Source organism: Mauremys reevesii, linkage group 21 (assembly GCF_016161935.1).
Source record: "Mauremys reevesii isolate NIE-2019 linkage group 21, ASM1616193v1, whole genome shotgun sequence".
Lineage (NCBI taxonomy): Eukaryota > Metazoa > Chordata > Testudines > Geoemydidae > Mauremys > Mauremys reevesii.
In genome coordinates this window covers 20742080-20756684 of record NC_052643.1, presented here as the reverse complement: position 1 = coordinate 20756684, position 14605 = coordinate 20742080, and the positions used below count along the sequence as shown (strand labels likewise).

Here is a 14605-nt window from a genome sequence, read left to right as displayed (position 1 = left end):
GTATCTCACAATCTACTTTGCTGGGGTTACCCAGATTCCCCAATTCAGGAAAGTACCTAAGTTCATGTTTAAGTGCTTTTCAGAATTGAGGCCATAATAAGTAGGGTGGGAGAGAGCACCAAACCTTGAACTTCACAAATGTAGTTGCAGTTGCTCAGCGCAACCGTTTGGGACTGTTCTGAGAGGCAGATTGTGAACCAATTCCAGACATTTTTGCTTACTCCTGTTATGTTTCTGGGGACTCCCAGTAGTATCTCCAGGTAAACTGTGTTAAATGTTGCTGAGGGATTCAGAGATAGGATTATGGAGGTTTGTACTCTGCCAGGAGATCAACTACTTGCACAATAACACTCTCTCCGCCAGATACTGGTCTAAAATCGGACTGGGAAGGGTGCAGGATCTTGGTGGACATGAGGTGTAGCTGGAGACTTATGGATGGTTCTTCATCAACTTCTTGCTCACCTGGCTCAGGAAAAGGAGTTTAGAGACACAGTGTTTACTGTTGGGGTTACTTGCCTCAAGAGATGGTTTCCTCAGCACTGATCAGACTAGAGCAGGGGTTGGCAACCTTTCAGAAGTGGTGTGCCGAGTCTTCATTTATTCACTCTAATTTTAGGTTTCACGTACCAGTAATACATTTTAACATTTTTTGAAGGTCTCTTTCTATAAGTCTATAATATATAACTAAACTATTGTTGTATGTAAAGTAAATAAGGTTTTAAAATGTTTAGAAGCTTTATTTCAAATTAAATTAATATGCAAAGCCCCCTGGACTGGTGGCCAGGACCTGGGCAGTGTGAGTGCCATTGAAAATCAGCTTGCATGCCATAGGTTGCCTACCCCTGGACTAGAGTGTGTCCTCTCAAAGGAGCTGACTATAAAGGTTAAGAGGGCTCAGATACTCAGGACATGATAGGGCTAACCCAAATCCCATATTGTTTGAATTTCCTGTAGTATTTCAGGGACTTCTTGTTGTATAAATAAGCTGAGGTCTGACAAGGAGGCTGTGCATACTTTGCGTGCAGTCTCTGATCCTGGGACCCAACAAAGGCCATCCCACAGAACTGGCAACACAAGAAAGCGCAGAGATGAGAACAGGAGCTAAAAGGGAAGGGTGGGAGCATATCGGTGGCTCACTATGACTAAGAATCCTGAGTACCAACTAGCAAAGGGTTCACTGTTGTGTAACAGCCTGACAAACAACAGGCCTGACAAACTCACTACTCTAGCACGCATGGTATTTATCCATAAATGATCTCATGTGAAGTCTCATCCTCATAATCTCATGAGGATGATCTCATCCTCATTATCATCATGAGATGAATGTATGGATGATATTTAAGGAGTTGTGCATATATTCAGAAAATATGTTTAAACGTCTGTCACCAAAGAGAAAAATAGGTTTCTTCCAGACAGGAGATAAGGTGTATTGTCTGTCAAAATGTAATTTTAACTAATGTAAACTGGCACAATGGAAGTCCCATTTACATGCAAAATCAACAGGGAATGGGAAGTCAAGACACCACAGGCTGACCCACAGAAGATTGCCCTGTCTCTGGGAAACAATGAACTTTGGGAAATAAAAGATGAAGGCAAAAGACACCCTTTTAACCTGTACTTGAGGAAATAAACAGACTGTATGTTTATATTAATGAAAATGGGATATCAACCAGGCTTGGTTGGAATGCTGCAAAAGATAGCTGGGGTGAGAAACTTCCTTAGACTAAAGGTTTGCCTGCTAAATTAAGTTTTATTCTCTAGAAAGTGTTGATTTTGTTTTACACGTAACCTGTTTCCATTATTCTTACTCACAAGCTCTTAAATCTTTGTTTTTGATAATAAAACTTATGATTATTTTCACTATAAAGATAACTCAGGATCAGCTTCTCATATAACACCACAGCACTAAGTTGAATAATCAAAGCTGGTGTATATCCTGTTCCTTTGAAGACAGCTGACCTGGTAATTCTGTGAGTGTTCAGTCTATAAAGGGCTGAATACCACAGGGGACATATCAAAGGGTCTCAGAGACTGGGGTTAACCTGCAAGACAAAGTAAGAAAGGATGGCATAGGCTAGAGGAAATTGTTTGAGTAGGAGCTAACACCCAGATAAGCAAAGCAATTCTCCTCTTGGTGGAGGCAAGTAGGTTAGTGACTCAGTGCTGGGCACCCCAAGAACCATCACACACACTTCATCGTTTTCTGGTATTTTTTCTAGGGAGAGGTCTTTTCCTTCAGGAAGACAAGTGAAGGTGGGGCTCATGATGGAGGAAGAGTTCAGAGGCTGTAAATCAATTTACTTTGTACCTGTTCAGGTTTTCACTCAATGCACTGAGGTCTTGGTACAACAGATAGAAATTTCCCTGGTGAAATCATCACTACACTTAAATCCTCAAACTCATATGTAGTTGTCAAGTGATGATTAATATTCTGAAACCCTGCACAGAATGCTGTGGTGTTAACTAATGGAGTGCTCTCACCCCTATGCACTGCCCTGATTAACACTGCCTCACCTGGCTGTAGACTCTCCACCAGCCACTTGTGATTCTGATGGGATACTCTGGTGGAATTTCCCACCTTGAGACTTCTGGTTGTAAGGACATCAAACCTGCAGAAAGGGTCAGAATCACAGAGCAGGGTCATCTCCTTCACCAGGATGTCAGCAGGGTCTTCATAAGGAGAAAACACTGGTATGAAGGCAGAGTTGTGCTTTGCCACATAGAAGAAGTTGTTCAATAAGAACTGGGTGTCATAAGTAAAGAGGGAAGTTTCATTTTTGACAGCCCCTGAAGAAACAAACAGAGAGATGTCTATGCATATGTTCACAACCAATATAATTTGGAATGTGCATTCCCTTATTCCCAAAGGTACTATCTCAGCATAAGTTAAACACAATGCAGTTTCAAATATGCAAGGTTGAGACTGATAATGGAACTGCTGCCAGAGCTTTAAAAATTGGTTCTTCTATCTCATTTTATGTTATGTAAATGTATAATTAGTCCACTGATAACAGGCACTGTAGTTAAGTTTATCGAGTCCCTTTCTTTCAACACTTCCTATGTGCATTATCATTAGGAAAAATTCTTCTTTGGGACTGAAATTTTCTAGGCTTGATATTGATCCCAGAATATATATTTTGAAGGAAGTTTAAGGCAAATCTTTTCAGTAGTCAAGCTATTGGAGAGTGGCAAAAACCCTATCATTTGTATTTAAAAAAATAGCTGAATAATTACTCAGAAATGTTCATGTTCAGTAATTAGTTCTTGGTGGAGAGTCTGAGCCTATATCAACCAGAGATTCACATGTACATTTGACATGCTTCTGCAAACACTGCTACCCACCTTCCCAGACTAGCACCATAAATTGTGCTACAAATTTCATAGATCAAAAATTTAGAGGCAGCATAGACCTGTTACATCCAATCTAGTCCCTCTCCATTCCAATACAGGATTATTCTCTTTTGTACATTTATTATTATAATTATCTGTATTACCATAGCACCTAGACTAGTTTGGGTCAGTCCAATTTTTAAAAAGTTGATGTTCCTACCATTTTCCCAAAGAAATTATTGCACAGGTTATTAGATACCTAGTGACAACATGATGATATCCTGAAAATATGTTAGAACAATCCAAACATTAAAAAACAAACAAACCAAAACCTTCCTTGCAGTCATTCCTGATCTTGTGCTTCCTGGGTGTCCCTCGTCTTAATTTTTGCATTTTATATTGGAAGCTTGTTGAGGTAGGGACTGTTCACTGTGGGTTCAGTGCTGGAATCTGGCTGAGCTGTGCTTGATACAGGAACTGATGGATGGCAAAGGAGGGGGAGGTGTACACCACCGTTTTGCCTGATCAATCTTTAGAGAAATTTAAAGCAGCCTAATTTTGCATGTTGGAGGTATGTGGCAGATTATTTGAAGTTAGATGAAAACAGCCTCTCTCACACTTTCTTACCTAGCATAAACTGCCTGTTTTCTGTCCAGGAGTTTGGCAGTTAGCACAAATGTCCATGCTTGCTAAAACTCTCTCAGAAGACTATATATCTGAATAGAAACAACACATGTATCCTGGAGATCACAGCACTATTGTGACTTTTCAGTCACTTCATGCTGGCTCCAGTTGGACATAACAGAGAACTTTGAAAAGCTAAGATATCAAAATGCATTACAAGCTCCATTCTGTGATAAAGAAAGTGTAGGAGGCCTTACCTTCTTGGCTCTGGGCCCAACACATGTGAATGTGAACTTCACCCACGGGAGTACAGGAGGCCCTACCTCTCTACTACAGGCTGCTCAAAATGGATTTGTTCTCTTTGAAGATGGCTTTATTTTCTATGCTGCAAATAATAAGTGGTTTTGACTTTCTGAAGCTATTTCATGTAAACCTGAGAATGGAGTAATGGGCCAGGAAATTACTTACAGTCAGCTCCAAACTCAAACAACTGCAGAGGGCTGGCATCAGATGACATGGTTGTCCCATTTTTGAAGGTATACTCATCCCTTGGATTATCATTCATTACCCCAAGAGACCCTGTGTGTGATTGTGAAACTCCACTGGCAACAGGACTGTCAGGCTCAGAAATCCTCCCCTTCCTCTTAGTTCCATACCAGCCCCAGAAGAGAACATCACGGTGATGTTCTGATCAGCTGTGGAATAGAGAAAGAGGCCTATAACAAAGAGAAAACATGTGATGATACATGACACATACTTCACAATATAGTGGCCACATAAAGGTTCCCTGACTGAGGGAAAACTGCAAGTTTCCCATTAAACTTCCACTCATATTTAGACTGCTATTAACAGCTTTCATAGAGAATCAAGTGATCATAATGCCAGTCATACTGCAGTCACATAAATGCACTCAGTGCACATTTCCATGCTCTATTTTTGAAGAGGAATAATTGAATGTTACCATGTGGCATATTGTGAGAATCCATGTGAGAGAGAGAAAGTTAGCTAGCCATTATATTTTCACAGGCTAAATTGACCCTGACCTAATAGGCAAAGGAATGGAAGGAAGGGGAGTAAGGAGCTTTTATTCCACTTACCTGACAGAGGGGCTAGGGAAAGTCACGATCTGTTTCTCCACGTACCCCTGGGGACACAAATCACCTGAAAGAATGGGGAGGAAGGGGAGGAGTTGGGCCACGGCCCCATCCACATCTCCACTAACAGGGAACTACACCAGCCTTTTGGATAGTGCAACCATGTGCATTCTTCCCTGCATTTCGGGGAGCTCAGGGAAGGGCTGTGCCTCCTGAGGCACTACCCTGCCATTACACACCCTGGGGTGGAGTGGCATTACTTCCAGTGTGGGCCAGTGGCTAAATACCACAATCTAGACCACAGTGTCTTAATGGAGAAGCATAATATGCATCAGCTTCTCCCTTCACCAGCTCTTTCCCTTTCGCTTGGGCCACTCTAACCAAGTGCCACCCATAATGTAGAGGGAGTCACTGCTATTGCTTAGAAGAGGCACCATAGAAATACAGGCTGGGATTTGCAAAGAAACCCAATGGAATTAGGCACTGAACTCTGATTTCAATAGGATGTGGACACCTAAATCCCTTAGGCGCCTTTAAAAATCTCAACCAAAGTGCTGCTGTACTGACCCAATCCTCAGCACTTTCTTTGAAGGGATTCTTAACCCTGGTGCCTGCACTTCTGCTCAGACCCATGCCTCTCCTGTCATCCTCTTGCACCAGTTAGGCTAAGGAAATGCAGATAAGGAAGATAATTCCATTACCTATGATAGTGTCCCAGCATAGCTGCTGGGATCCTGTATGTCAGCTATTTTGCCCCTCATGTCATCACTAGAATCACACCTAGATTCACCATTCAACCTGGAAACGAAGGCAGGAGCTGGAGCAAACAAACATCTGGGCTGATGTTTAACTACACTGGGGCCTTGTAGGAATACAAGTGTGATTGGAGCAGAAACACTATAACCACCCTTTTCAAGGTTGATATCAATGTCTAACCTTTCAAATCCATCCAGCTTTGCTCAGAGAAACTAATCACTTCCTTGTTCAACAGGACCTCCAACATCCCAGAGTGCTCTGAGTTGCGTACCTCAATCACATCAGAATTATTCTCCTGTATGGCCACTGAAGACAAACGTGTCACTTTAGCCACAGTGCCTTCCAAACAAAAACAAGTCCGATTAAAAACATTGCCCCAAGTCCCTCTAAAGTAGATGTTAATTTTATGATTTTTACTGTCATAGTTTACATAGGATAAATATGAATAATGGTTCTTTGGGGTGGGTTGTAATGTGTATAGATTATATATAAACCTCTCCCTTCTTACCCATTAACAGCATGTTGAGATTGCAATATTGCACTGAAAAGTCAGGAAATTAAAAATCCTCACTCTAATCTCAAATTCCAGGGGATAACAACAAGAAGAGTAATTCCTGTCCCTTATATGTGCCCAGTCTTGTGAGTGAAGCATACAGCAACCCAGGATAATGTCATGGCAGAAATGGAAAATTAGTTAAGAAAATAAAATGGTTGACAAGGTTGAGGGGTGAGCCAGGTCTAAGCAATTCATCTCAGAATCTACTACAATAGCACCCAGAATGTTCTACGTGCTCTACAGACTTGCATAAAAATAGTGCCCCCTCCCCCCACCAGAACAAGCAATCTAAGACGACAAACAGGCATTAGAAAAGGTTCAGAGAAAGGCAAATTAAATGATTAGGGGTTTGGAACAGGTCCCATATGAGGTGAGATTAAAGAAGCTAGGACTTTTCAGCTTGAAAAAGAGGAAACTAAGGGGGGACATTATAGAGGTATATAAAATCATGAGTTGTGTGGAGAAAGTGAATAAGGAAAAGTTATTTACTTGTTCCCATAAGAACTAGGGGCCACCAAATGAAATTAATGGGCAGCAGGTTTAAAACAAATATAAGGAAGTTCTTCTTCACACAGCGCACAGTCAACCTGTAGAACTCCTTGCCTGAGGCGGCTGTGAAGGCTAGGACTAGAACAGAGTTTAAAAGAGAACTAGATAAATTCATGGAGGTTAAGTCCATTAATGGCTATTGGCCAGGATGGTAAAGGAATGGTGTTCCTAGCCTCTGTTTGTCAGAGGGTGGAGATGGATGGCAGGAGAGAGATCACTTGATAATTACCTGTTAGGTTCACTACCTCTGGGACACCTGGCATTGGTCACTGTCGGTAGACAGGATACTGGGCTGGATGGACTTTTGGTCTGACCCAGTATGGCTGCTCTTATGGCCATTCTTAAATTCTTCTGGCCAACAGGAGGAAGAGATACAGTATTCAAGCAAAGTGCTCAGAAATGATGGGCCACATTTCTTTAGTTCCAAACAAAATGGAACATGTTTTTAATGTACATACTTGTATTTAGATTATCAAAACAGTTGTAGGTTTTGCAGGGAGCACTTGAGTTTGATTTGGGGTGGGGAGTGAATGATGGGAAGGGCGGAAGACAGGAGTGGGTTAAGGGAAAGAGGGAGGATAGAAAGAGTTCTGGCTTTCAAACAAACATAAAACCAAACCAAACCCAAAAGATGATTTGTCTTCGTTGCTTGTTCTTTCCCCAACTTACCATTTAGAAGTCTGGCAGGTTGTGTCCTTCCTTGCACTCTTAAGGTTGTCAGACTGGACTCTAGCAGTGTGTATTCACCTTGTCCTTTGAATGTGATGTTAGCCCCATCGAATGTGAGGAAGTGAGGATCCCCAAAAGCAGAAGCTGTTTTACATACATAAGTTTAAATAATAAAAACCAAAAACCCCACAACAATTATGTGCTCTATGGCTCACAAGATAAACACTTAATTTTTGTGAGGCTTCTGAGGACAGCAGTCATACAGACAGAAGAAAATATGGAAGGATTACAAAGGGAGTAACAAAGAATCCTGTGGCACCTTATAGACTAACAGACGTTCTGCAGCATGAGCTTTCGTGGGTGAATACCCACTTCTTCAGATGCAACATCTGAAGAAGTTGCATCTGAAGAAGTGGGTATTCACCCACAAAAGCTCATGCTGCAGAACGTCTGTTAGTCTATAAGGTGCCACAGGATTCTTTGTTGCTTTTACAGATCCAGACTAACACGGCTACCCCTCTGATACAAAGGGAGTGTTTCCCAATGCCGCTGGTAGCACCGGAAGGAGTAACTGCATGGCATAGGGCCACTGCCCAGAACTCAGACAGCACAGATTCCATCACTGCTTCCATTCACTGATACTCAGACCACGCACCTCCTCACCATTGTTAGTATGGCTCTGTCTGATAAAGGCATATCATACTCCTTAGGAAATCATTCATTCTACCACCCCTGGTGCCACTCCAGTGGTGTCACTGCAAATAGAGACTAGACACATGCATTTTTACCAATGTGCGATTTAGATCTGACCAGATTACGTCTCAGTGACTCAACAGTAAACATGTTAGTGGCCAATCCATGCTAGTGCTGCAACACTATTGGTGGCGCTGAACCAGTGTTAGAGCAACAGTGGGAGAAGAACTTCCTTTTATTTGTTTTAAACCTGCTGCCTATTAATTTCATTTGGTGACCCCTAGTTCTTGTATTATGGGAATAAGTAAATAACTTTTCCTTATCCACTTTCTCCACATCACTCATGATTTTATAGACCTCTATCATGTCCCCCCCCTTAGTCTTCTCTTTTCCAAGCTGAAGAGTCCTAGCCTCTTTAATCTTTCCTCGTATGGGACCCTCTCTAAACCCCTAATCATTTTAGTTGCCTTTTTCTGAACCTTTTCTAGTGCTAGAATATCTTTTTTCAGGTGAGGGACCACATCTGTACACAGTATTCGAGATGTGGGCGTACCATGGATTTATATAAGGGCAATAATATATTCTCAGTTTTATTCTCTATCCCCTTTTTAATGATTCCTAACATCCTGTTTGCTTTTTTGATCGCCTCTGTACACTGCGTGGACATCTTCAGAGAACTATCCACGATGATGCCAAGATCTTTTTCCTGACTCGTTGTAGCTAAATTAGCCCCCATCCTGTTGTATGTATAGTTGGAGTTATTTTTTCCAATGTGCATTACTTTACATTTATCCACATTAAATTTCATTTGCCATTTTGTTGCCCAATCACTTAGTTTTGTGAGATCTTTTTGAAGTTCTTCACAATCTGCTTTGGTCTTAACTATCTTGAGTAGTTTAGTATCATCTGCAAACTTTGCCACCTCACTGTTTACCCCTTTCTCCAGATCATTTATGAATAAATTGAATAGGATTGGTCCGAGGACTGACCCTTGGGGAACACCACTAGTTACCCCTCTCCATTCTGAGAATTTACCATTAATTCCTACCCTTTGTTCCCTGTCCTTTAACCAGTTCTCAATCCATGAAAGGACCTTCCCTTTTATCCCAGACAGCTTAATTTACGTAAGCGCCTTTGGTGAGGGACCTTGTCAAAGGCTTTCTGGAAATCTAAGTACACTATGTCCACCGGATCCCCCTTGTCCACATGTTTGTTGACCCCTTCAAAGAACTCTAATAGATTAGTAAGACACGATTTCCCTTTACAGAAACCATGTTGACTATTGCTCAAGAGTTTATGTTTTTCTATGTGTCTGACAATTTTATTCTTTACTATTGTTTCAATTAATTTGCCCGGTACCGACGTTAGAGTTACCGGTCTGTAATTGCCGGGATCACCCCTAGAGCCCTTTTTAAATATTGGCATTATATTAGCTAACTTCCAGTCATTGGGTACCGAAGCCGATTTAAGGGACAGGTTACAAACCTTAGTTAATAGTTCTGCAACTTCACATTTGAGTTCTTTCAGAACTCTTGGGTGAATGCCATCTGGTCCCGGTGACTTGTTAATGTTGAGTTTATCAATTAATTCCAAAACCTCCTCTAGTGACACTTCAATCTGTGAAAGTTCCTCAGATTTGTCACCTACAAAAGCCAGCTCAGGTTTGGGAATCTCCCTAACATCCTCAGCCGTGAAGACTGAAGCAAAGAATCCATTTAGTTTCTCCACAATGACTTTATCGTCTTTAAGCGCTCCTTTTGTATTTTCATCGTCAAGGGGCCCCACTGGTTGTTTAGCAGGCTTCCTGCTTCTGATGTACTTAAAAAACATTTTGTTATTACCTTTGGAATTTTTGGCTAGCCGTTCTTCAAACTCCTCTTTGGCTTTTCTTATTACACTCTTGCACTTAAGTTGGCAGTGTTTGTTCTCCTTTCTATTTGCCTCACTAGGATTTGACTTCCACTTTTTAAATGAAGTCTTTTTATCTCTCACTGCTTCTTTTACATGGTTGTTAAGCCACGGTGGCTCTTTTTTAGTTCTTTTACTGTTTTTCTTAATTTGGGGTATACATTGAAGTTGGGCCTCTATTATGGTGTCTTTAAAAAGGGCCCATGCAACTTGCAGGGATTTCACTTTAGTCACTGTACCTTTTAACTTTTGTCTAACTAACCCCCTCATTTTTGTATAGTTCCCCCTTTTGAAATTAAAGGCCACAGTGTTGGGCAGTTGAGATGTTCTTCCCAACACAGGGATGTTGAATGCTATTGTATTATGGTCACTATTTCCAAGCGGTCCTGCTATAGTTACCTCTTGGACCAGCTCCTGCGCTCCACTCAGGATTAAATCTAGAGTTGCCTCTCCCCTTGTGGGTTCCCGTACCAGCTGCTCCATGAAGCAGTCATTTAAAGTATCGAGAAATTTTATCTCAGCATTTCGTCCTGAAGTGAAAAGTTCCCAGTCATAGATCCCTAATGTTATATTTTTACTAGAGCATGAAATTTCTATGCACAGAGACTCTATGGAACATGTGGATTCGCTTAAGATTTTTACTTCATTTGAAGCTACACTTTCTTTCACATATAGTGCCACTCCTCCCCCTGCACGACCTGTTCTGTCCTTCCGATATATTTTGTACCACGGAATGATTGTGTCCCATTGATTGCTCTCAGTCCACCAGGTTTCTGTGATGCCTATTATATCAATATCTTCCTTTATCACAAGGCACTTTAGTTCACCCATCTTATTATTTAGACTTCTGGCATTTGTGTACAAGCACTTTAAAAACTTGGCCCTGTTTATTAGCCTGTCTTTTTCTGATGTGCCAGATTATTTTTTATGTGACTGTTTATCATCTGATCCGGCCCTTACATTATACTTTTCAGTCCTCTGCTCCTGACTATAACCTGGAGATTCTCTATCATCAGACTCTCCCTAAGAGAAGTCTGTGTCTGATCCACATGCTCCTCTGCAGCAGTCAGCTTTCCCCCGCCCCGATCTCCTAGTTTAAAAACTGCTCTACAACCTTTTTGTTTTAGTGCCAGCAGTCTGGTTCCACTTTGGTTTAGGTGGAGCCCATCTCTCCTGTATAGGCTCCTCCCATCCCAGAAGTTTCCCCAGTTCCTAATGAACATGAACCCCTCCTCTCTACACCATCGTCTCATCCACGCATTGAGCTCTGCCTGCCTACCTGGCCCTGCGCGTGGAACTGGGAGCATTTCTGAGAATGCCACCATAGAGGTCCTGGATTTCAGTCTCTTCTCTAGCAGCCTAAATTTGGCTTCCAGGACATCTCTCCTACACTTCCTATGTCATTGGTACCTACATGTACCACGACCGGCTCCTCCCAGCACTACACATAAGTCTATCTAGATGCCTCGAGAGATCCACAACCTTCGCACCAGGCAGGCAAGTCACCATACGATTCTCCTGGTCATCACAGACCCAGCTATCTACATTTCTAATAATCGAATCTCCCATTACTAACACCTGCCTTTTCCTAGAAACTGGAGTTCCCTCCCCCGGAGAGGCAACCTCAGTGCGAGAGGCAACCCCAGCACCCTCTGGAAGGAGGGTCCCAACTACGGGAAGGTTTCCCTCTGCTCCCATCGACTGCTCTACTTCCCTGGGCCGTTCTTCCTCCTCAACGGCACAGGAGCTGTCTGAGCGGAGGTGGGACAATTTTACAGTGTCCCGGAAAGCCTCATCAACATACCTCTCTGCCTCTCTTAGCTCCTCCAGTTCCGCCACCCTGGCCTCCAAAGTCCGTACATGGTCTCTGAGGGCCAGGAGCTCCTTGCACCGACTGCACACATACGCCACCCGCCCACAGGGCAGGTAATCATACATGCAACACTCAGCGCAATAAACTGGATAGCCCCCACTCTGCTGCTGGGCTTCTGCCTGCATTGTCTCCTAGTTAGTGGAAGGGTGGTTTACAGAAAGGAGTTTTGGAATGTGGTTCGGTTTACAGGTTTTAGGGTTGGGGCGCACAGGGAAGGGGTTACGGCCGGTGAGGGACTCCCACTCCCTTCCCACTCCCCTTCTAAACTCCCTTGCGAAACTCCCTGTTAGCAGCCCCTGGTCGCTTGTGCGCGGCTTTATAAAGCCCTTGCCTGAGTGAATGCCCCGCCCACTGATTAAGGCTTCGAGCTTTCAAACCTGCCTCCAACTGCCAGCCAGGGCACATGGTCCCTCAAACAACCAACCAAACAGACTGACAAACACAAGCTCAGCACACAGCAAGTAACCCCCAAACACAAACACACACTAGAGACAGTCACTATATATATTATATGCACCTAAACAAAAAACCATCTTTACTATGAAGTAGAACTCTGAAGCTCTTACCAACCCGAGGAGGTTTGTAAGTCCTGCAGTCACTGGAGGGACGGTGTTTCAGGTAGAACTGACAGTTATCAGACCACAGACAGCAGTAATAAAAGCTGATGACATCATAAAGCCAATGGGAAAAACCAGGAACCCTAGGAGGCTTTTTGAAAGGTGGAGAGCCCCAGTCGTGGCCTCGATCAGGTGTACTTCCCCCTATGGAGTCTCGTGTGAGGATCTGGGTACCTGTGGAGTCATAGCAGCACTGCTGTCCCGATGCATACTGGGGGCTGGTTGGAGAAATGCATTGAGAATGAAGATTCACCATTTCAACTTTGAAGGAGAAATATTTATGAGTCTGGACCGCATGTGTTTTTTTTGTTTATTGACATTACAAGGTTTTAGTTATTAGACATTCTGTAGTGTGTATAGTGATGAGATGGGCGCAGTTAGATTTTTCCATCCCTGAAAGTTTGTAAGATTAGGATAAAGTATGGAGTCACTAATCTGGGATGAGACAAGAAAGGATTTTTACATCCAAGAGCTTATCTGTGCTAGGAAGCTGCAATGGATAATAATTGATTTATAATTGAACTAGTTAAATGGCCACAACCCATAAGTTATTGAACTAAACTAAACTGATAAAAGCAAAATGTAAATTGATTTAATTAGGGTCTACTTTAGGGGTTCACACTAGTTTAACTATATTGATTTTAAAATAAATGTAGTTAAACTTGTGTCATTTTCTGGTATAAAAAGGTCTATCTCGGCAGCATAGACAACAAATGGATTGGGGGGAGGGGGCAGGGGGAGACAGAAAGAGGCTATTGCATGCTACAGAGTTCCGGTCCAAACAACCTGCATAGTCCCCCTATGGTTGTGCTATCACCTAAAACTGAACAAATCAAAATACTGCATACAACTGGAATATAAATAAGGTTTGAAGGACAGAGCCTGCAATTAAGGAAACACTGGGGCCCAAATCTGCAACAGGATTTATACACCTACAGCTCAGATTTAGGTGCTATTGTGATCCACAGAACCCTGCTCAGCTGCTGCCTAAACTCATTTGGTGGCTAAATTTCTGCCGTAAAAGTCCCTAGGTGGCTAGATTTCTTCCTCTGGGTATGCACACTTCTGCCTCAGGCAGGTGTCCAGACGTCTATCTCACACTGAAGACCCAGGACAATCTTAAAACCAGGTAGAGATAAGCAGGAGAGTGCCATTTTGCTTGTGGGACCTGATCTGGTAAACTTATTCTGAGCATACCTAATCCCACAAAACAGCGAGCAGGGGCTGGGAGTGGCCTCCCTTATAACCTTTAGCCCACTAGTTACGGGGACTCACCCAGGATGTGGGAGACCTCTGTTCAATTTCCCTGCTCTGCGTGAGAAAGAATGAGAACAGGTGTCTCCTATCTGTCAGGTGATTGCCCTAACCACTGGAGTATGGAGTATGTAGGTCCCTCTCAATCTCATTGAAGCTATTCCACTTAACTAATTAAATATTAATTGGGCCAGAAATAGTGAGAACAACTCCACAGTTCACTGCTTAGGGCATTCACTTGAGAGGCAAAAGATCCTGTTTAAGGAAAGAATGTACCCTCTAGTGTACCTCTACACAGCAAGTGGCAGTGAGTCTCAGAGTCTGGGTCAACAGACTCAGGCTCATGCTACGCACTAAAAATAGACATGCAGAGTCCAGAGAATTTTCACAATGAATTATAACAAATTAAAGGCAAGTCAAATTTGGGGATCTAAACAGTCTGATAATGCTCCTTTGAATACTTAATAAAAAAGCAAGTATTTACCTGGCCTGAATGGCCCTTACGCAGTGCACAGCTCCAGGATGGTAAGTGCACACACTCCCTTTTTCAATATCACACCCATAATCAGTCTGAAAGAGACAAATGTTCATATTTCCTGGAATTCCTGTTTTCTCCTTTGCTTTGTTTCGTCTGTGTCTTTTTGGGATGTGCTGGCTACAACTTGATAGTTAAGGCTAACTT

The 14605-nt window shown here is 42.6% G+C and overlaps 1 protein-coding gene across 1 annotated transcript in view; it reads right to left on the bottom strand.

Annotated features, from left to right (window-relative positions):
* Positions 1–301: 301 nt before the first annotated feature.
* LOC120388039 (sushi domain-containing protein 2-like) overlaps positions 302–14605 on the bottom strand; it is a 36956-nt gene continuing 22652 nt past the window's right edge. Inside the window, 8 exon segments of the mRNA XM_039509578.1 lie at positions 302–462; positions 2515–2787; positions 4423–4521; positions 4524–4670; positions 5985–6143; positions 7579–7722; positions 12619–12887; positions 14408–14493. Coding sequence (XP_039365512.1) covers positions 302–462; positions 2515–2787; positions 4423–4521; positions 4524–4670; positions 5985–6143; positions 7579–7722; positions 12619–12887; positions 14408–14493 — 1338 coding nt within the window.